This window comes from Sus scrofa, chromosome 5 (genome assembly GCF_000003025.6).
Source record: "Sus scrofa isolate TJ Tabasco breed Duroc chromosome 5, Sscrofa11.1, whole genome shotgun sequence".
In the NCBI taxonomy this organism is placed as follows: Eukaryota; Metazoa; Chordata; class Mammalia; order Artiodactyla; family Suidae; genus Sus; species Sus scrofa.
The window spans coordinates 28,472,994-28,497,383 of record NC_010447.5 but is presented as its reverse complement, the minus strand read 5'-3'; the positions used below and the strand labels follow the sequence as shown (position 1 = coordinate 28,497,383).

Below are 24,390 nucleotides of genomic sequence, written 5' to 3'. Positions count from 1 at the left end.
CAACACCGCAGCCACAGCAATGCGGGATCCAAGCTGTGTCTGTGACCTACACCACAGCTCATGGCAATGCCGGATCCTTAACCCACTGAGCAAGGCCAGGGATTGAACCTGCATCCTCATGGATGCTATTCAGATTCGTTAACCGCTGAGCCACGACAGGAACTCCTAAAAATAATTTTTCATGAGATCAATTAACAGTTTGGTGTAGTGTCTCCAAGTTGATCTACAAACTCAACTCATTGCCAATCAATACACCAGAAACTGGTGTCTTGGTAGAATTTGACAAGCTGATGCTAAAATGCATGGGACTTAGAACAGCCTAAACAACTTCGGGAAAAAAAAGAGCAACATTGGAAGACTAACACTACCTAATTTCGACACTTATTATAAAGCTACATAGGACTGCATATCTCTGGGAAACTGATTTTTGATGAAGGCACAAAGGCAATTGGGTGCAAAAAGGATAGTCTCTTCAACAGGTAGTGGTGGAACAACTGGAAATGCATATGCAAAAAAATGGACTTTGATTATACCTGTTGTCAATGGTAATAATAAATAAGTAAACTATAATAAGTAATCTATATTATAAGTAAATAATAAGTAAGTAATCTATATTATAAGTAAATAATAAATAAGTAATCATAGCTGTCCATTTCACAATCATCAGAGATTTTAACATGATATAAATGTCATTTTTGCTTGCTTATTGTTGGCCTCACTTGTGGCATGTGAAAGCTCCTAGGGATTGAACCTGTGCCATAGCAGTGACAATACCAGATCCTTAAGCCACTGCACCATAAAGGCACCCTGAAATAAATGTCATTTTATCCAGGAAATTCTAACTTTGCAATTTTGAAGACAATATTTTCCTTTGCCTCTCAAGCACTTCATTTACAGTGGCGTAAAGAGAGAAGTAAGAGCAGAGGATCTGAAGAAAGTCCAGCTTAACAGTCCCTTTATTTTGACATTAATGATTTGCTAATTCTCTGGCAATATTCAAGTGCATGGAGTTCCCTGCCCAGGAAATGTGCTTTCATGCATCTGTGCTTTTCCTCACATGCTAATCGCTTTTTGGAGGGTCCTGCCCATCCTTCCTTTGCCACTAAAATCAGGTGTCAGCTTCTCCCAGAGGCCCCTGGAGTGGCTCTCTGCTGACACAGAGCCATGGAGACCTCTATCTAGCTCGGCACCCAACACTATGCATAGGAATATTTCACGGGTCTAGTTCATTGATGACAGTTTTTCCTGGACCTATAAATTTGTTGAAAGGCCCTTCCAAGCCCTTCAGTGTATATCACTTGGATGCAACAGAGATGATGCTCTAACAATTTTAGACCTGAGGCAACTATCCTTTTAGTACTTTGCATTTAGCTGGCTTAGAGGCAGGGAGCAGATTCTGAGATGTGGGACAAATGCCAAAAATTTGCATCCCATAAATTCTAAAAACCTGCAAATCAAAAACCCTCTCCACACACGTGCTGGGCAGCCACCCTCTAAGGGAGGGAGGCACTTTCTTAAAAGATGACCTGCTTCATGTCTCCACAGCTCTAATGGTTAAGCTCAGGAAATCAGATTGCCTGGTTCAAATCTTTGTTTTGCCTTTTATCACCTTCCATAGTTTTCTCACCTATAACTGGGAATAAGAACAGCACCTCTAAGGCTGTTGTGGAGCTAAAAATGAATGAATACATGCCAAGCACTTGCAGTGTTTAATGGATGCTACAATGAGTAATAAAACACCCCACCTTCTATCCTATCTTTAAAGCCCACAATAGATTCAGCCAATGCTTCACATCAATGCGTCCTTGTTTATTTTCATACACCTGAAGTCTGAGAGCAGAGGGATGGTCTTTGTTTAATGGATCAAAGAAACTGAGCTGCAAAGGGACTTAATCCTTGCCCAACAAGTCAACAGAGAAAGTCAGTGAAAGAGAAGGTCATTCAGAAAGTTCCTGTTTCACAAAGGGTTTTCACATGAAGACTTCAGAGGTCCTGAAATACAGGTTTAAGCTACTAAAAAAAAAAAACCACCACAAAAACCTCATGAACTGGCACTTGGACTACATATTAAGCAGGGCCATAGGGAACAGAAGTGGCAAAGGGAAAGTTTCAAGTAGGTGGCGATGTTGAGGGGGAAAGTACATGTATACTGAAAGACCAACAAATTACTAGACTTGCAAAGTCTCCTGCGGTTTTAAATATTTAATTCATTTCAAGGAAATGTTTCATCTGTCTTCAACATTACATGCATGTATCAGACATTTAAGTTATGAGGCTTAGTATACAAAATATTTAAGCGGAGGACACAAGACACACAGAATTTTAACATCATAAGAGCCCGGAAACCCTCGGAATTGTAGCATCAACTAAAGTGGAAAGAATGATGTGGATGTCTTTTGTTTTTAATGAGAAATGGTTTGGAATTTGACATATAAGCCTGTTTCTCAAATCCAATACTGCTCACTCCATTTATTAAAAAAAAAAAAAAAAAAAAAAAAAGAGGAAAAAAAGGGTGAGAGGCCTTTGTTAATCTATGCAAGAAGGCTTTTTGAGTTTTCAAACTTTTGACTAGGTGTCTCACCATTTTTTGCTGCCTATGTTGTTTATTATCTCATTTAGTACCTTCCTAAAATCTTTCCACTTCTGATTTTTTTTTTCCTTTCCTTCTAGATATGGCCCCAGAGGAAAATCCTAAGAACATGCCTTGCGTTTGTTTAAGTCATATGCCTTGGCTCACACTGTTCCCTTTTCCTCAAAAACTTTCCCCACTGCTTCTCCATCTCTCCTATGATTAGCATCCTGTCCATTTTCAGACCCTTTCCTCTGAATTTTTCTTTTTCCTTTTTTTTTTGTCTTTTTGTCTCTTTAGGGCCGAACCTGAGGCACATGGAGGTTCCCAGGCTAGGGGTCGAATCGGAGCTGTAGCTGCTGCCCTACACCAGAGCCACAGCAATGCCAGATCCGAGCTGTGTCTGCAACCTACATCACAGCTCACGGCAATGCCAGATCCTTAACCCACTGAGTGAGGCCAGGGATCGAACCTGCGTCCTCATGGATACTAGTCAGGTTTGTTAACCACTGAGCCATGACAGAAACTCCCCTCTGAAGTTTTCTTAATCTTCAATGTAGATCTCTCTCTTTGGATCTCCAGAGCCCTTTGCCTGAAACTTTCCGTTGGTACAAATGGTCTGTCTCAAGTTAAAATCACCAGAGATGGAGTTCTCATCGTGGATCACCAGTAACAAACCTGACTAGCATCCATGAGGACATGGGTTCAATCCCTGGCCTTGCTGTGGTGCAGGTCACAGATGCAGCTCAGCTCCTGTGTTGCTGTGGCTATGGGGTGTAGGCTGGTAGCTGTAGCTCCAATCTGACCCCTAGCCTGGGAACTTGCATATACCACATGCGTGGCCCTAAAAAAACAAAAAACAAAACAAAACAAAACAAAAAATCCCTAGAGAGTCCTGTGTGTGAGTCTTTAAACTCTGTTGGTCTGAGACTTCCTAGCTGTGTGTCTTTGGACAAGGGTCTTAACCTTTCTGTGCCTCTCCTACCCTGAGGCTGTGTGTGGGGCTGTGGGGGAGCATTTAAAGAGCTAATTCTGTAGAATGCTTGGAACAGAACCTGACAAAGGTTAGCTGTTCCTATTTTGTCCTTGTTTAATCTGCCAGACTGAAAGCTTCCAGAACTGGTACTCTCTCCCCTAAAGCTCCCAGCACAGTAGCATCTACACAGTAGGAACCTATCTGCTAATGTCAATGAAAACAAAACCCGGGTTTCAGTTCCAACCTGGACTTTAATTAATCACTCAATCTGAGTCTTCATGAGGTTCTCCCTCAATGAGGAGGTTCACGCGATCATTTCTAAAGGCCCATTCGGTGCTAAAATTCTATCAGAGAGTCGTGTGAGTTCAGATATGTTGAAATGCATCACCTGATACAAACAGATCTTCGTTTCCCTCACATGACTTCTACACTGCAACTGGCCAACATTTCTGGTCCATCTTGAGACACTAAATCTAAAGAAAATGTCCATGATTTTTTTCCGTATCTATGTCTTACATACTCCTTTTTGATGAATAATGGCAAACGAACCTAAGTATTTTCATTACCCAATAAAAACAAAACATTCTGATGACGGTATCTGCTATTAGAGTATTCTAGTCATTTAAAAATCATACTTCAGAGTGTAACAGTTTGAATAAAATACTCTTTGAGAAGGATTCTTGACACGAGACATTCTTTAGAAATGTTTTTACTTTTACCAAACTAGAGTTTCTAAGACTTCCTTTTTCATTTCTGAGGCAAATAATTTTCTCAGTTTATCCAGCTCACTTCTTTTAAAAGATAGTTTTATTGGTAGTTCTCCAATCTTATCTATTTCTCCAATCTCAAGAGAGAAAATAAAAATTCCAAGCAAGGAGTTAGGAGCCTTTCACCTCATTAACAAGCAGGGTGTCCTAAAAAGACATCCGCATAGAAAGTTCCTGTCAAACAGTTGTCCCTAGAGAGCCTTCTAATGGACATTTTATTAATCCCAATCATTTTGGCAGGAAAATGAATCCAGGTTAAACTGGTGAACCTGGTCTCTAACCTCAGTCTGGGTCAAGGCCAAGATTAGAATTCAGAAGTTGGCAGGCAGTCATAGGATCCTAACACCTTTCTTTCTTTCCATCTAAGTGTCTAGTAAAGCCAGGGGAGGGATGCATGGAAAACACTTGGTCAGCCCAAGATCTCTACATAGACTTTTTTTTTTTTTTTTTTAAGTTTTCCAGGGGGCATCACGGAGAATGCGGTATTCCAGGGAAGTTTTCAATTTGGGAGCCTTTGACATATCTTTTACATCTTATTTCTCTTTGTTCAGTGCTCTGTTCTGAGACCCAGGCCTCTCTGGAGCCCCTCTCAAAGGAATGAATTTTCATTTTCACTCCAGAAATATAGATTTCAAATACCCAAAATGCCCTGGAGCTAAAATAAATACTTAACCAAAGATAAAAAATACAAAATTAAAAACCTCTTTGAGGTACAGAGAAAATTCTTTTGATCCAAGGTGGCAAGTATCTTGGGCTCTTCCAGAAAGACTTTTCCACCTTGCCTTGGGCATGTGTCTTCATTAGAGAAGAATGCATTCGCTCCTGGTTCGTGGGAGGCTCACAAAGCCAGCCAAGAAAGCTTTCCTCAGCAAGTCCTCTGAGATGGAGTTTTCACGGAAGGCCTTGAAATAACAAACAGTGTCTTCCCTCCCATCTCCTCTAAGAAATAATTAGCTTTTTATTTGAACGTTTGAAAGACATAAGTGGTTCAAAGATATGTAAAGGCCAGGATGGATACCTGTGTGCATTCAAAAACCCTGTTTTCCACATAACTCCTGTACAAGAGGCTCAGTAGCCTCGGGTTTGCACTGGGACAGCTGCCCTTCTCTATTTACATATGTCAGGCAAATCAGAGCCCGGGCTCAGAAGGAAGAAAACAAAGGTGCATGGAATATCCTGTAATGGATACTTGGCGCTAATCACCGGGTCCGAAAGCACAGCTTAAACAGGTGGTGTTGACACACATAACATTAAAGCTACATGAAATGCGCTGTTTGAATGAAGCACCCCAAGTGAACATATCCTAACATCAGAGCTGACTGTGCAAAGCTGTTTGCGTTTGCTCATTTGGTCACCCACCTCAACAGTCTGGGAAGCTCAAGCCAGTTTTCATATGTGGCAATCAGAGGGTGCAGGGTAAGAGTTTCAACTCTGAGTTGTATCTGAGATCAAGCTGTGCCCACCTGCCCTGCACATCCACCCCTGAGGCAGCTGTCCAGCGGGGAACTGATGGGCCCTGGGTACAGAACGGGGCTGGGATGGGGAGCACTCATTTGTGTCTATGTGATTCTGAGCTAATTATTCAGAGCCCCGGCTCTCATTAGGAACCTTGGAATTAGGAATACCTGCTTCACAGGGCTGCTGAGAGAAATGAATGGGATCCTGTATGTGCCTCACAGTAAGGGTTGGATAAATCTTCATTTTCTCAGCTCTCTCCTCTTAATTGAATGGAACTTGAGGATGGATTACCCTTAACTCTGGCTAGTCACGTGTGTCTATGATGTTCGGAGAGTATGCTCATCAATTATACATAATTAACAATCAACTTCATGTGGATTTATCATGACATCTGTGTTAATCTCTATTAGAATTTGTTTACTGAGGATGGTGAGGTAAGCACCTTGTTTTTTAAAATGCCGAGGATAATGCTGCAATACCTAGGCAAAGAAATATTAACATCGGACAGAAAAATTGTTTTTCTCCTAAAACACAGCATAACCTTTTGAGATTTTGGTATGAGGGGCACAGGCTTAACATTTCACACCACTGTTTTATGATGAGCCCTTCATCAGGCTGATGAAGGCAAATTTTGTGTTGAATGTTCCCTTTAAGCTTTTGTGTCACCATTGTTCCATTTTTGTCTTTTTGTTTCTCCACTAACCCAATCACAGTCTAATTCACGTTTATTGCTGACTTGGTTTATCTCAAAGAAAGTTACCCTTTTTCTGTACAAATGTAATATATCTCCATGATAAGGAAAAACCATATATATGCAAAAACCATCTGTAATTACTATCACTCCTCATCTCCACCTTGACTCCTGAGAGGCAGACAAAGAGCTGCTGCCATCCCCACTCCACTAATGACAAAGAGGATGATACTACTGACATGTATTAAGCAGTGCCAGACAGTGTTCTGAATGCTTTATCTCTATTCACTTTATTTTTCCTCTTAGCACTTGCACCTGCCATACTCTTCCTTTATTTGGTTACTGTCTGTTTCTCCTTCCTAGAATAGAAATGCCTTGAGAGGAAGTAACATGGTCTGTTTTTATTCATGGCGAAATCCCCAGTACATCTACAACGGTCTGGCACAGGAGGAGGCATTCAAAACCCTGTTTGTGGAATAAATACATTAGTCTTTGTAACAGTGCGGGTGAGCCTCATCCATTCCATGGAGGGCCTGAACAGAACAAAAGGGCTAAATAAGAGAGAGCTTGCTCTCTGCGTCTGTCTTCAGGGTAAGTTCTGGTCTTCTCCTGCTTTGGACTTGAACTCCAGCTGGAATTTAACCACTAGCTTTCCTGGTTCTCAGACCTTCAGACTTGGACTGGAACTACATCCTAGGTCTCCACCTTGCTGCTTGCAGATTTTGGGACTTCTCAGCCTGCCAACTGCATGAATAAATTCCTTATAATCAATTTCTCTCATATATAAACACTCATATGTATGTGAGAGACATCTTAGCCAGATCAGGTAAGAGAGCTAAGGTTCCAATACAAATGTGCTGCCAGTCTAGCCAATTTTTTTTTTTAGGGTCGCACCGAGGCACAAGGAAGTTCCTAGGCTAGGGGTCGAATTGGAGCTACAGCTGCTGGCTTACACCATAGCCACAGCAACACCAGATCTGAGCCGAGGCTGTGATGTACACCATGGCTCATGGCAACATGGGATCCTTGACCCACTGAGCGAGGCCAGGGATTGAACCCGCATCCTCAGGGATACTAGTCGAATTTGTTACCGATGAGCTACAAAGGGAACTCCCAGTCTAGTCAGTTTTGTTTCCTTAAAGTACAGCACTTTCCTTGCTTTCATAACTCTACTTTTTTATTCTCTTTCACGGGTTAAACTCAAAAGGAAGTTAATCAGGAGATCAGATTTAGAAAGGGAGTCTGAGGATCTTGCTTAACTGTTTTACTTTTGGCCCAATGAGTCTCAGTTGTTAGATCATTTAAAAAAGTTTTTAATTTTTTTGTGTGTATTTTTCTTTTTTGTTGTTTTCTTTTTAGTTTGTTTTTATATTTTTAACTTAATTTTTCTTTTTTGTTAGATCATTTAAATTAATATTTCTTTTTTTTTTCCCTCTTTCTTTTTTGCCACACCCATAGGATGTGGAAGTTCCTGGGCCATCGATCAAACCTGCACCACAGCAGTGACCAGAGCCATAGGGGTGAAATCGCAGAAGCCTAAACCCAGGAGGCTATCAAAGAACTCCTAAATTAACATTTTTTAATTAACTTCTTAAAGTACAGGTTGCCACTGAGGCACAGGTTCAATTTTTCATCTATTTTTTGTTAAAGCAACATTAATGCCATTGACTCTAAAAAATACAAAGGAGGTGAGTTCTCAGGTGGTCTAGTGATTAGGACTCAGTGCTTCCATCTCTGCCGCCTGGGTTTGATCTCTGGTCTGGGATCTCATCTCAAGCCACAGCAGGACATGGCTAATAATAATAATAATAACCACCACCACCACCACCCACTGGTGTAATCAGAATTATCAGAGGAGTTTTCTTTTTTTAAAAAAAAAATCCACAAGCCAGGGCCTTGCTCTGGATCTGGTAAATCAGAATCTTGGACGAGTCTGGGGAGAGGCAGGCAGGCATTTATGACTTGAGAAGGTTGCCCAGCTGACTTGGCTACAACCACCTGCCATTCCTGGCCCCATGGTGGGCACCTTCTCAGCCAGGCAGTTTAAAAAAGAAAACACAAAGTAGCAGGTGACAAATGGCTTAGGTGCTTTGTGGTATTAGGGAGGTGTTACCATTCAGAGAGCTTTGTTAGAGAATGGTTCCCCAAAACTATGGCAACAGAGATAAAATGAAAGACCTGCATAGGCTCTGGAGCCGGATCTGGACTTGAGAACCCACTGCACTGCTTACTGTGCAACCTGGGCAAGTCTCTCTGAGCCTTAGTTTCCTTATTTGTGAAATGCAGATAATGATAGTAATGGCCTCAGAGATGCTGTGAGGATTGCATAAAATAATGAAGTAATGTGCTTATTAGCACAATAACTACCCCTATACAGTACGCCTGCAATAAATGTGAGCTACTTTGAAAGGCATTGCTAGTTACCTAAAAATACTTCCCCTTCTCTCTCCAAATAACAAAATTTTTGATTTTTAACTAGTTGTCAATGAGCTGGCCACCTAAAAGACCATAATTTCCAGAATTCCTTGTAGTCTAGTGAAACTATGGTTCTGGCCAATGAGGTGTATATGAAAGTGTTATAGAGAGCCTTCATTAAGTCTTTCTAAGAGACAGAGGGCCTGCCCTTCTTTCCTTTCTCCATCTGTTGGAGCCTCCTTTCTTCATCTCAGGAATACAGATGTACTGGCTGGAGCTCCAGCAACTATCCCGAATTAGAAGGACAAAGATACAATTAGGTTTCTCTGAACAGTGTATTAGGAGAGGCTTGATTCTTTGATGGCTTTATGTAACCTCCATACCAGTCCTGGGTTGTCAACCTCTGAACTTCTTTTATTTGAGAGAGATGATAAACTTCTATCTTCTTTATGCCATTTTTCTGAGTACCTCTGTTACCCAAGGACTAACTAAACCCTAACTGCTGTGGTTGGCCCTTGTGATAGTTTAAGAATTCAAACGGAGGGTCCAAACCATTTTTGAGGTTCTAAACATAAAGGCAACGTTGAGGCAGAAACACAGAAGAGGGGATGCATGTCTTCAAAGCCTTTCTTTTCCTTCCAGATGGCACTCAGATGCTACCATCTTCTCTCCTGCTCAGAAGTCCAGGCCTTCATGCCCCATGGATACAATCTGCTCTCAAAGGATCTGATAACACTCGGTTCACTTTAAGGTATAAAGGATCACAAGGCATCTCTTTCTATTCTTCTTCTTCTTCTTTTTTTTTTTTCTTTTTAGGGCCGCATCCAAGGCATATGGAAGTTTCTAGGCTAGGGATCTGATTGGAGCTGCAGCTGCTGGCCTATCGTTCCCCAGCAGACATGCCAGATCCAAACCATGTCTGCAATCTACACCACAGCTCATGGCAATGCCAGATCCTTAACCCATGAGTGAGGCCAGGGATCAAAACTGCATCCTTATGGACATTAGTCGGGTTTCTTACCGCTGAGTCACAAGAGAGAGCTCCCTCTTTCTATTCTTCTGGGCATTTGTATTTTATTTCAGGCAACCTTCTGATAAAATGCTTGGAATCATCAACAGACTTGTATAAGAGCTATTTTGGAGCAGGGAAGCCCACACATAAGGCTAATGCCTGCCACAAAGGTTGACTGTCATTTAATATAAAGCGTTGCACTGGTGTAAAGAAGTTCAGTAGCGTTAAAAGTGTTCTCCTCAACTCCCAAGTAGTATCAAGGGTTGCAAGAAAGGGAAGAGTGAATAATTGCTTGCAAAGCAATTACATAGCATCCTCCGTCCCCTGAGGTTACACATTTTATGCATGTTACTTCAACAATCATTATTACATCATCAGCTATACAAAATTCTTTGCACAATGCAACTCAAAAGGAAATCTGTCAATGACCAGTCAATGGTTAAATAAAGAACCTAAACCACATTCCCTGGTCCCCTGTTCAAATACTCCTCAGCTTTTCTTTCCTTCTGAATGTAAACTGGGTATGTCTATGGACAGATTTCTGTCTGTCTTTCCTTTTTCTTGGCCATGCCTGTGGGCCAGGGATCAAACTTACGCCACACCAGTGACAGTGCTGCATCCTTCACACACTACACCACAGGAGAATTCTGCTTTCATTTGAACAAGACAGAATTTATGTATCTAAATTTCAAGTGCAAAAAAGACCAAACATCATTTTTAAAGTGTGCATGTGTGTAATATGAGGGTCTTTCCCCACAGAACATGACCTTTGACCTCTAATGAGCATGCTAAAGTAAATTTTCTCCCAAGAGCCTCAAAATGATCTACAAACTGCCTTTTCTTTTTCTTTCTTTCTTTTTTTTGCTTTTTAGGGCCGCACCTGCGGCATATGGAAGTTTCCAGCCTAGGGGTTCAACTGGAGCTACAGCTGCTGGCATATGCCACAACCACAGCAACTCAGGATCTAAGCTGCATCTGTGACCTACACCACAGCTCACACAACAATGGATCCTTAACCTACTGAGCGAGGCCAGGGATTGAACCCGCAACCTCATGGTTCCTAGTTGGATTCATTTCCATTGTTCCATGATGGGAACTCCCAGACTACCTAAGAAAACCACACTGCCTGTCTCCTCAACTGATTCTGAGAGATTAAATGACTGATAGGGCTATTCCAACTCTGGTGGTCTTTTCTAGAATGTGGCTTCTTCAGGCTTTCAGACTCATAATGTTGAGAGTTCTGAAGAGGTATCAACTTACTTGATGCAACTACAGAGGCTCCTAGATGTCTAATCCCAATTAATAGGCTGAGTCCAGGAGAAATTTCTCTAGACACATTCCTCACTGAGATAAAATCTTCATGACCTTCTACCGACTTTTCTTGTATTTGATAGTCAGGTTTATCTGTTGCTCTGACTAGTACTACTACTTCCAGACCACAAGCAACTGGCTTGTGTCTGGGACAACCAGCAGATTTTTTTTTTTCAAGTATTAGAGATTGATAGTATATTTCTAGGTAAAACAAAGCACAAGCAAATGGAACCACAAAGAAAGTGCCTTGAAGCCCTCATCTTTTTTTTTTTTTTGTCTTTTTTGCCATTTCTTGGGCCACTCCCGTGGCATATGGAGGTTCCCAGGCTAGGGGTCGAATTGGAGCTGTAGCCTCTGGCCTACACCAGAGCCAGAGCCACAGCAATGCGGGATCCGACCCGTGTCTGCAACCTACACCACAGCTCACGGCAACGCCGGATCCTTAACCCACTGAGCTAGGCTGGGGATGGAACCCACAACCTCATGGTTCCTAGTCAGATTCGTTAACCACCGAGCCACGAAAGGAACTCCATGAACCCCTCATCTTAAAATAGTATAATGGGAGCTCCCGTCATGGCGCAGTGGAAACCAATCCTACTAGGAACCACGAGGTCACCAGTTTGATCCCTGGCCTCGCTTAGTGGGTTAAGGATCCAGTGTTGCATGAGCTGTGGTGTAGGTTGCAGATGCAGCTTGGATCCTGTGTTGCTGTGGTTGTGGCATAGGCTGGCAGCTGTAGCTCTGATTTGACCCCTAGCCTGGGAACTTCCATATGCCATGGATGTAGCCCTAAAAAGCAAAAATAGTGCAATGGATGAAGGCACAGAAGAAGGCACAGAATTTCTTTCTTTGGAAGGCTAAGAGGCACAGTGCTCATTTAACTTTTAAATTCTAAATTCAGGGTTTCTAGAAATACCTTAGGTTATCAGAAATAAACAAATTATACAAAGCATGGGCTAATAAACAGCCTCTATCATCAAAAACTCACCTTCATTAGGTATTTTTATATGGATATAATCTTATAGTGGGAAGCTATTGCATATAAAGTTAATAAGTTTCTGAAAGAGGAACTAATACTGAGGAAGCATCAATTCAATTCGAAGTACTGGTGTAGCAAATATGCTATATAAAAAATACAAATTTATCACACATGTAGACAAAAATTGGAAAGTGAATTTTATAAGAATATCCTTCATTTTACAAAATTTAAAACTATATTTTATTTCAATTAGCAAGTATCAATGGAGCATTAAAAGCAATTTAATTTAGAAAACTGCATTTTACACACAAGCTTTTTAGAAACAAATGAATATGTAAATCAAAAAACGTATTTTAATAACGTTTCAGGTTTAATTTGCCTGTAAAATAATTCAAATAATGTGCAATGAAAACACAAATATCTATAGTCATAGCAAACTAATGTTACTTAATTTTCATTATGTGGTTCTCTTATAAAATAAAAACTCATCAAATTCCTCCAAAAGGAACTTGCGTTTAATAATGTGATCATTAAACAGGAGGTTCCTGTTGTGGCTGAGTGCTAATGAACCAAACTAGTATTCATGAGGATGCTGGTTCAATCCCTGGCCTCGCTCACTGGGTTAAGGATCCGGCATTGCCGTGAGCTGTGGTGTAGGTCATAGGCTCAGCTTGGATCCTGTCTTGCTGTGGCTGTGGTGTAGGCCAGCAGCTGCAGCTCTGATTCGACCCCTAGACTGAGAGCTTCCATATGCCGAACATGTGGCCCTAAAAAGCAAAAAAAAAAAAAAAAAAGAAAAAAATCATTAAACAAAACAGAATTTACATAGGCATGTGACTAATTCCAACTTGCAACCTCATTAATTTTGTTTTTTTAATTGTTTAATTTCTTCTGATTATGTTTTAACCTGAATAAAATTTAAATTTTGAAAAGCAAATTATTGCCAAGAAGGAAAAATGGATACCCCCTCAAATATTCTGGAGGTGCATATATATACAGATCAGCTATAATCCAACCAATTAAAAACATTCTTTTTGGGACATCTATGCTTCAGTTTCTTAAAATGTTCTGACTGCATATACATATTTACTTGAATACAGGCTCCCTGAATTGGGAGAGAGAGGCCAAAGAATGTAGTAGTATGTACCTATCCACTCGGTTCCACATTTCAACCAGTCATGCATTCAGCCACACCACAGCTTGGAATGAGTTCTAATGAGAGAAGTGTTTCTGCAAGCCCGAATTCTAAATCAAAGATTTTTGCAAAAGAAAGATTACATGCTTACCGTATAGAGCTCGTTAAGAACCTTCATTAGATCCTCATGAAGTTGGAATGCAATCTCTTTGCTCTGAAACAAGAAGAAATAAAGGAAGAATATTAAAGAAATGTCACAGAAATTTGTTTCTAGATTATTTACATCCTAAAAATCCCACTAACTTAAAATAGAAGAATGTGCTTGACACAATGGAAGGCCAGCAGCGCCCTGATAGAATAAACATCTTCAACCAAATGGCCTTTTCTAAATACAGATTTGTGTACTGACGGTCACCACAGGCTGAACAGAAGCAAATAAGTCAACAGTGTGAATGGCTCTCCCACCATCCAACTCAGACTTTATCAAGAGGGAGAGGAGTTCCCTTGTGGCACAGTGGGTTAAGGATCTGGTTATCATTGCAGTGGCTCAGGTCCCTGTTGTGGTGTGGGTTCGATCCCTGGCCCAGAAACTTTCATATGCCACTGGCATGGCTAAAAACTAAAATAAATTTTTAAAAAACGAGAGAGATAAAGTAAGCATGGGGAAGCATTGTGCTTGCTTAGAAGATGAGTTGCAGAACTTAAGCCCTTAAAAGATGAATTCCAGCATCTGGTTTCCCCTCTCAGTATCATCACTGGGAAATTTTGCAGTGTGAATCCCAAAAAGCTAAGTTAGAAACCCAAAGGGAAATTAATTCTCCCTTTCTGAAATATCTATTTGACTGACTACAAAGGTTTTTTTAATTGGAGTATAATTGGTTTACAATGTTGTGTTAGTTTCTGGCATATAGCGAAGTGATTCAGTGATATATGTGCATACACACACACAATGTGTGTGTGTGTGTGTGTGTGTGTGTGTGTGTATTTATTCTTTTTCAGATTCTTCTCCATTATAGTGTATTACAAAATAATGGATAAAGTTTCCTGTGCTATACAGTAGGATTTTGTTGTTTATTTTATATATAGTAGTTTGTGTCTGCTAATCCCAAACTCCCAATTTATCCTCCCTCCCGTTCCCCTTTGGTAACCAAACATTTGTTTTCTACGTCTGTGAGTCTGTTTTGCAAATAAATTCATTTGTATCATTTTTTTAGATTCCACATAGAAGTGATAATCACGATACTTGTCTTTCTCTTTGACGGGCTACCACTTTAAGAAAACACTTTCAAAGTAGTGAGTTGGTAAGGCCTGCATTTATTACTGTTATTTTTCAAAATAAAAACACAAAAAGAGTATTTTACTCTTCCACTCAGTTGGTAAATGACAGTATTTAAGATATTCTTTCCTAGGCTAATTCTGAGGGGTTTTTTTGTTTTTTTAATTTTTTTTTATTTTTTGCCTTTTCTAAGGCTGCTCCCACAGCACATGGAGATTCCCAGGCTAGGGGTCTAATTGGTGCTGTAACCGCCGGCCTATGCCAGAGCCACAGCAATGAGGGATCCGAGCCGCATCTGTGACCTACACCATAGCTCACGGCAATGCCGGATCCCCAACCCACTGAACAAGGGCAGGGATCGAACCCGCAACCTCATGGTTCCTAGTCAAATTCGTTAACCACTGAGCCACGACGGGAACTCCAGATTCTGAGGGTTTTATAGAGGAGTATTTGAACATTTTTTTTCCCAGCAAAATCTGTAGGCTACTTTAAAGGAAATCATACATCCACATTGCTTCCTCCTCTGCGCTGCCGTTTTGAGTTCATTAGTCAGCTACAGAAACTGGAAAGATTGTGTAGCATGGCTTAAACTAGAGTTTGAGACATAACAACATGCAGGGTTCATTTATGTGCCTCTCAGTGGACTGTCGGTACTTGATGTAAGGGCCACATCTTTATCAGCTCTGCGACCCCGATGTCCTGTAAGGTGCTTGGGCACAAGGCCAGAGCTCAGGTGAGGCAAGTGAGGTGCCAAGGGGATAGGATTTAAGGAGACATGAGTACAGGTCCTCCTGGGTACATAGGAAGCTTCCTATCAACACTGGCTAAAAAAATCCCACAATCAACAGCTGAAATACTGTTGATTCTGCCGTAACTCAAGGAGTTACTACGGCTGGCCACTGGTGAGAGAACAGAAAGCAAAGGCCAGAGATTACCCTTAGTAAAATAATACGACTCAGATGAAACACAATCCATCTGCAAACACAAGGTCATTGGGTTAGCCCTCCTTAAAACGGCCAAATACGATAAAGCAAAAATTGGTGAAGATAAAAGAGTATGAAAAGATGACATCAGAGCAGGGCCTGAACTTGGAGAAATTCAAATTTGTTAGCAACATTTGTCACTGGGTTTTCTCGTGATAAAGGGTGCTGCTGTCTATCACGTGCTGAGCGCTTTAAAAATCCCTACATTGGAATTAGAGATTTTATGTTTGCTGTGTCTCTGCTACATGAAAAGGTGAGTTAAGAATCATTGAAGAGTGACAGAGTTCTCATCGTGGCTCAGCAGTAAGCGAACCCGACTAGGATCCATGAGGATACGGGTTTGATCCCTGGCCTCGCTCAGTGGGTTAAGGATCTGGTGTTGCTGTGAGCTGTGGTGTCGGTCACAAACGCGGCTCAGATCCTGTTTTGCTGTGGCTCTGGCATAGGCTGATGGCCCAGCAGCTACAGTTCTGATTGGACCCCTAGCCTGGAAACCTCCATATGCCATGGGTGTGGCCCTCAAAAGCAAAAAAATAAAATACAAAAAAAGAATCACTGAAGAGTGAAAGCAAAGTCATAAGCGAGGAGATGAAGCCAAATGAAACATTTTATTTTCCCTAAATCTTAATTATTCTGGCCATATACATTACATGGCAATCTCCTATGACTTCAGCTTGGTGTTATTTTAATATCATATTTCATTCAAAGATCTGAGAAACCCATTCAGAACTCTCTAATGGGATCAAAGGCCACCAAGTAACTCTACTCAGCTGCCCACATTTCAGGTAGCAAGTCCAAAAAGAAAATATGTCTTGGCTAAGATTTTAGAACAAAAACAACAACTGAAAAATTCCCTTAGGTCCAATTTACCCCAAGCCAAGAATATTTAGGATCAGACCGAACACTTAGGCTTGGGGTAATAAGGGTCTTCCAAGATATATCCAAATCAAATATCTTACAACAAGCAAAATGACTCTTTGTATATTTCATATTTTATAAGATTTCAGGGAATGAGGGAGATGAAACCTGGCATAACAGACATATTGTGCTCTGTTGAACCTACTCTCACATTTTTCTTTCCCCTTTCTCCAGAGGCCCTGAAATACTTTTTTTTTTTTTTTTAAAGGGAGTTCCCATTGTGATTGGAGTTCACATTGTGGCTCAGTGGAAACGAATCTGACCAGTATCCATGAGGACGCAGGTTCGATCCCTTGCCTTGCTCAGTGGGTTGAGAATCTAGCGTTGCCATGAGCTGTGGTGGAGGTCACAGACTCGGCTTGGATCTGGTATTGCTGTGGCTGTGATGTAGGCCAGCAGCTACAGCTCCGATTGGACCCCTAGCCTGGGAACCTCCATATGCCACGGGAGTGGCCCTAAAAAGATACACACACACACACAAATTTCATCTGGAAGGCAGTATAAAATTATGCTTAAAAGCAAGGACTCTGGAGTCAAAATGCTGGGGCTTTGTCAAAGGCTTTGGATTCCCTTGTGTCTCAGTTTCCAGATCTGTAAAAGGACTAGTCATTGTACCCATGTCATAGGGTCGATAAGAGCATTAATCGGATGACACTTCCATAGCACTGGGAAGGGCACCTAATACACAGCAAACATCCCATCAATGTATATTTATTTAATTCTTTCCCAGACACTGTAATGGTAACTCCCTTTAGTGAAAAGGCCCTGTGATATTTTTCCTTCATTTGGTCTCTATGGACACTTATTCCATTGACTTCCATGAAGGAAGTGCTTGGTAGATACTGGCTGATTTGAATTTGATGCCCCCCTCCCCACTGCCCTGGCCTTTAGATTTGTCCAAGTGACCCCTGATTTAGAAGGGCCGCAAGCACTGTGTCACAGCCCTGAGCCCTTCTTGTGTCCATACACCCTTGTCCTATACATTCAATGAACTGAAATATGTTCCATTTTCACAGGGGTCCTACTACTAGTGATACTGAATGAATTAATCAAAGAGCTACTAGGAAATGAATAATTCCTCAAGCCAATGAGATAAGATATATACAAGTCATGAATGAGGCCCTTAACGGGCCAGACTCCAGTGAGAACTTTAAATTTTAGGAAAAATTGGTAGAGAGTTATTTTCAGGTAGGTAGACCCCCAGGCTACCCTCATGGCACATCACCAAGTTGCTGCCTATTTCTTTGCTTTGAACGACAGTCCAAACCCTCCACGGTCAAGTCAGTCACCTCGATATCAACCATGTTCTCCTGCCACCACTCCTTTTGCCTGCAAAGACGGTTAAAGAATTGGGCTATGCTCTGAAACATGAGACAGACCATGTGACTAAAGTGGGAAGAACGAATTCGCATACCCTTTCATTCCACAAACACTTGGGCTGGCCAACATCACGTTCTAGACTGAGTGCTGGGGGCTTGGTCTCTGTCCTCCTGATACAGAAACAGTGAAAAGATCACCCCCGTGTTACCCCCCCAGCTCAATCTTAAACTTGTCTCCAATTTAATATACGAACAGTGAAAAACAATCTTTTCTTCTAAATATGGCTCTGAACCCCAAAAGAAGCCATCTTAAACCAAAATCTGTTTGCTTTGGCACACAGCATGAAGACATAATCAACTAATGAACCAAAATGCTTTCATTCGAAAATATCTGGGTGTTCTCCTGTGGCACAGTGGGTTAAGGATTCGGCATTATCACTGCAACCCACTATGATTGGGTTGGGTGCTGTGGTGCAGGTTCGATCCCTGACCTGGGAACTTCCACATGCCGTGGGTGCGGCCAAGAGAAGAAAACATCTGGGTTATTAAATCTCCATCAGAATTTCATAGGTTAAATATGCCTTTGGATTCTCTTTCATTAAAAATTTGAACACAGGGAGAGCAGACCCTTGACCCTTGGCCAAGAGCTGCTAGGTAAGAAAAATGATACAGGTCTCAGGGAAAGTAATCAATGCTCCCTTTGTACAAGAGAAAAAAAATAACTATGAAATGATATATGTTTGAAATAAAGTATTTTCTGTTATTTGAGACTGGCTGATTACAATTACTCTTGCACAGAGAAGAAGAGTCCTCTCAACGCTTCAGGTGTGGATTTGGAAAAGGGAAGAGGTTGTTGTTATTGCTGTTTTTTCCCCTCACTATGTGCGCCTATGTAAGTTTACATGACTGTATCACTTCTAATGCATTATGACAGGATTCTAGGACTCTGACCCAAGGGGAAGGAAAATGGTTAGAACTTCCCCTTGACATTTATTAAGTGTCTCCGATGTGTAAACCCCGAGTTGAATACTAGGTGGATTTCTAATTATTTACTATTTACCATCACTTTGATGTTTCAGGAAACTCAAACATAAGTCCCAAATGAATAGTCCCAAAGTTTCCACCTTTGTCCATTATAAAAATGAATTCAGTACACTTAAGAAAACTGGAAAAAGAGAGAACAGAAGGACAAACCTCCCACCATCATAATTTGATGGATGCATGTCCTTAAGGTTTGTTTAAACATAGTTCTGAGTTGTAATCATGCTAAAGTAATAAAGTACTTTTTTCTATTCTGTTTTTTTTTCAGGTATCATAATTTTTCCACATACTTAATATAATTTTCAGAACATTATTAATGGATTTATTACAACTACCTGGTGAATGTAGATTAACCATTCTTCTCTTTGGTGAAAAACAGTGGAAACATTGGAAACCAATCATTTGATTACTTATTCAGTTTCAGCAACATGGTTTTTTGTTTTTGTTTTTGCTTTCTTTCTTTTGGGGCTATGGCATGCAGCAGCTTTATGTAGGATCTCAGTTCCCAGACCAGGGACTGAACCTGGGCTGCAGAGGTGAAAGCTCTGAATCCTAACCACTAGACCACCAGGGAACTCCCTCACTCATACGTCTGAAGCACTCTGAACTAGTATCACGAATGCTGTTCTAAAGGCCTATCTTGTATCTTGTTTTCCCGAAATATCAATTCCTCTACATGAAATTACTAGGATAAAAGTACTGACACTTTCAAGACCACTCATACAGGGAGATTTTTTAAAGAGGTTATAATGAATTTATATCACTTCTAGGACAACAGTGTTACTCATGCTCATCCAATATTTGCTGTTTCTCCAGAAGCCACCAACCTTATCTATTTTGGCTGATCTGTTTATCTGAAAGTCATTAGAATTTTTTTAAATGATAAAGATCTAATTTTATCCTTCCTCTGATTAAAACCCATCACATGCTTGCTATCCATTTTTAAGAAAGAGTTCAAATTTCTCAATCACCCATAATGTCCCCTGTCAAACCAATCTAGCTTACCTTCCACAAGTCCCAAACCACATCCTTCATCCTGGTCCTAAAACTGCTCACTCTCAGCTCCAGCTTTTAAGACCCCCACCCTGCCGTCATCCCCTCTGCCTGGACTCTTCTTCCTTCTCTGGCCTTGTACAATCCTACAGGCTACTGCTCAGGGAAAGCTTGCTGGTAACTCATTTTGCTTCGCCCCCTAAAGAAAGATATGAGACCCTCTCTTCTCTTGTGATTTTGTAATAGAGTCACATTCATCATGACTTCTAGGCTGTATAATTTATTTTTAGGTATAAATGATTTTAAACACCCGTAAAAATCTAAATTTTATACAACGTATTGACAAGAGAGCTACTGAAAGATGGACTTTCTGATTTCCAGTACCATTCAAATCCACTTGTCACTACTCTAGTAATCTTGCTGTAACTAAAGTCCTTATTACATAAAACGTTTCTTTGGATCGTCACACATTCTTTTCCCTTTCCCCTTTTGATTCAGTTCCTGACTGTATCCAACCCTAAGCCTTTTATTTTGCAAGGTTAACTCATCTTATCTTCCTTGTCTTTCCTTTTTGCTGTGCTTTGTTCTTCAATTGAGTCCATTCAGATTGTTAAGTATAATATCCTTTTGCTTTGATTTAAAAAGTGAATTTCAGGAGTTCCTGATGTGGCACAGTGGAAATGAATCTGACTAGGAACCGTGAGGTTGTGGGTTCGATCCCTGGCCTCGCTCCGTGAGTTAAGAATCTGGCATTGCCATGAGCTGTGGTGTAGGTGGCAGACGTGGCTTGGATCTAGCATTGCTGTGGCTGTGGCGTAGGCTGGCAGCTGTAGCTCTGATCAGACCCCTAGCCTGGGAACCTCCATATGCTGCAGGTGTAGCACTAAAAAAAATAAAGTGAATTTCAGGTTAATATGAAAGATTTAATTGATAGGGAACATACCCCTCTCCCCCCGCCCACACACACACTCCATGCAAAATGAATTTCTATACAAAATGTAACAAAATGAATTTAAATGCAAGCTTAAGACCTAGAAAAGGAAATCTCCAGATTTGAAACAAAGGGAGGACCAAAGTCAGAAAAGCAGATAACAGGGCACGGCTACCATGTCTTTCTACCCTCCCTCAGGAAGCAGAGAAGCTCTTTTTCATGAGGCAAACATAGATAAGTCCATAACTCATCTTTATTCTTGATTTCATACTTTCTTTTTTTTTTTGCTGCCCCATGGCACACGGAGTTCTCGGACCAGGGATCAGATCCGAGCCGCAGCTGCAGCAATACTAGATCCTTAACCCACTCTGCCAGGCCTGGGATCAAAGCAGCCGGGGATTGAACCTGCATCCCAGCACTCCCAAGACGCTGCCGATCTAGACACTGCTGATCCTGTTGGGTCACAGTGGGATCTCCCATACATTTCTGCTACTCCAGAACCTTATGATTAGTTATCTCTGACTCTTATGCCTTTTCATCTTCTCCTCCACTGCCTCCTATGAGATGCTCATTTCTCCCATTTCTTTAGTTGTAACAAAGTCCTTTTCTTTTGGACTCCATGTAGTCTCCTTTCAAGTTTTACATTGTATACTCTCGGTAGACTAAATTTCTTAACATCCTACTTTTACCTTAACCCTGGGCAATCTGAGTTCCTCCCTACATTATTCACTCATTAATTCATTCCATAGACACTTATTGAGCATATCCGATGTGCAGGCATGTTCTAGGCACAGGCAATACATGAGTGAAGAACTGCTACGAGATCCTTGCCTTCAAATACCTATTTGCTTATTATGATCCCAGAAACACTGAATTAATTCTTATTCTTCTTGACACCATTGCAACATGTTTTACCTTCTTGAGATCATCTCATATTTTGGCTTCCAGGACCCTAAATGCTCCTAGTTCTTGGATACGCTTTCTCAGCCTACATCTTTTTTTTTTTTTTTTTAAGGTTTTTTTATTGTAGTTGATTTCCAATGTTCTGTTGATTTCTGCTGTATGGCATAGGGACCCATAGGCTCTATCATTCAGGGGTTCATTAAGGGAATGCTTTTTTCCAGACTCTCTTGTCTGTGCATAAGTTACAGAATTTTGTGGGTTTTCTCAATGATGAAACAGAGCTGCCCAAAGTCTCTCCATCACGGGGTTTTTATTGGGATGGTCCATTAAATGCTTAACACAAAACCTGGCACACGGGCAATGGTAAACGGATGCCACTCATTATTATTATGCTCATTACATTTCTTTCTCTCTTCCTAAACAGAGGGTTTCTTTGAGAGTAGGGACTGCATGTAATCCTCTTTGTATCCCCTGGTGCCTGGCACACGGGAGGTGTGTGATATACCTTTGAGGAAGGAAAGGGACTGAGAGCTGAGGAAGTCATGGCTTCTGCCCTCCAGAGGCCACAATCGCATGGAGCAGCCAGACGTGCCCCGACAGCTTCCTAGATAGAGTGCTGTGATAAGCGCTCTACTGGGTGGACCCTGGCCAAGGTCTGTTCTTGAAGAACTGCAACCTTGCTCCCTGGAACCTCTCAAAAAACAGAGAAAGGAAGGCAGGACAAAGAGCATAATTAACACAACCATAATTGAGGCCACGGAGCAACCAATCACGTGATCTATGTGGTTGGATTAAACGACCATTTCAGAGGGCCTCTGGCCTCTCACGGAGTTATTCTTAAAGTCAAGTGAGGACCAGTCAAGGAATCCTGACCTTATGCTGAGTCAGAGTGAGACTAAGAGAGAAGGAAGAAAACCAGATTAAATATTTAATGAGAGGGTTGCAGATGATTTTAGGGTCTCACGCTTGGTGAGTTTTGGATGTAAATTCTGATTAAAAGGGTCAGGCCATGCTTCCACAGTGTGTGTGCTTTTAAATTTCCAAAGCTCGTGTGTCGTTGTAATAATAGATTCTCTTAATTCACATAAACTCTGAAGACGGCGGCAATACAAGAGCATCCTACAAAAGGCCTAATGGAGAAAGTGGGGTTGGGCTTAATGGCCTGAAGCAAGCTTCTGGATGATATTTATAGTGTTTCTGTACATCTCCTTCCTATCTGTCGAGGGGCATGATTTTGGAATTTTTAAAATCACAACTCAGTATCAGTGCATGGAATCAGCCACACCATCTACTTCATTCTCGAGGAGAAAAATAATCACCCATCTTTGAGACAAAACCCCATGCCACCAGAAAATGTAGGAAAACCAGAAAAAAGGCAGAGGTACAGGGGAACCAGAGCTTCATTTTGAAGCAAGACAAAACTGAACTTAAAAGGAACTCTCTGGGGCATCTCCTAGAATGTTTACTAATGTAACTGGCAAGGCAGATGTGGCATTCAACAGTGTTGAACCTGGGAGAAGATAATATGAAAGGTGCCAAGTCATGTGCACCAGAGTCACTCATAACTGCTCAGGTACAAAGAGCACTTGAACAGATAGCTTAAGTCACTCAAGACTGAAATTTAAAATCCCATAGGAGGTGCCACTATGCTTAAAAAAAAAAAAAAAAATCCTATGGGGAGAGTTCCCGTCATGGCTCAGTGGTTAACAAATCCAACTAGTATCCATGAGAATGCAGGTTCAATCCCTGGACTTGCTCAGTGGGTTAAGGATCTAGTGTTGCCATGAGCTGTAGTGTAAGTCGCAGATGTGGGTCAGATCCCATGATGCTGTGACTGTGGTGTAGGCCGGCAGCCGTAGATCTTATTCGACCCCTAGCCTGGGAACCTTCATATGTCGAGGGTGCGGCCCTAAAAAGACAAAAAATAAAATAAAAAAATAAAATCCTATAGGGAATAAAGTAGATGAAACAACGATTTTCATTTTCAGCTTGCATTTCCTTAACTCTTCAAGAAACACAATTTTTTCATGCCAGGGTTATGTCTCTACTCAAAATGGTGATACATTGGAAATACCTTTTCAGTGTCACTAAGTGAGTAATCACTTAGGCATAAACTCTCAGCAGCAGACGTAAACAAACCTACCCAGTTAAAATCAGAATGTGTTCAGACTATAGCATAATTAATTAAAAAATATCAGAAATATATTTTGAGACCACTTTTCAATATGCTGAACTCTACGGAAATGTAATAACCCAGCTCTGTTGGCAATTCCTTAATACTACCAATAATAATATGTCTTCTTTATTAGCACTCGAACCTGCGTCTACTAATTTCTCATTAAAGCCAACTGTCCTGCTCTCCTATGACAGGGGTCATTGTTCAGAGATCCGAAGCCACACTGCTCTCCACTGGGACCGAAGCTTGCATCTAGGGCACAGCTGGCTGGGGTTATGAGTATAATCTGTAGTGAAGCAAACTAGACCATATCATGTACGAAACCTACAGCCTTAGTCTAATAGGACTGTGGTAAGAAAAATCCAGGAACTAGTTAAAAAAGGAAATAAATTAAGTAGCAGACCTTACAAATCATCCACTGAACTGGTAAGCAAAAGGCAGAGACTCTTTGAGATATTGCTAAAATTTCAATCATTCGTGTATTCACTCATGCATTCATTCATTCCATCAGTTTATATGAATACCTTCCGTGCACCA

At 41.1% G+C, this 24,390-nt stretch overlaps 1 protein-coding gene across 3 annotated transcripts in view; it reads right to left on the bottom strand.

Moving 5' to 3' along the window:
- SRGAP1 (SLIT-ROBO Rho GTPase activating protein 1) overlaps positions 1-24,390 on the bottom strand; it is a 304,168-nt gene that overhangs the window by 107,739 nt on the left and 172,039 nt on the right. For all 3 annotated transcript variants that reach the window (XM_021091938.1, XM_013997691.2, XM_021091939.1), the window contains exon 4: positions 13,465-13,527. In XM_021091938.1, coding sequence (XP_020947597.1) covers positions 13,465-13,527 — 63 coding nt within the window. The remainder of the gene's footprint in view (positions 1-13,464; positions 13,528-24,390) is intronic.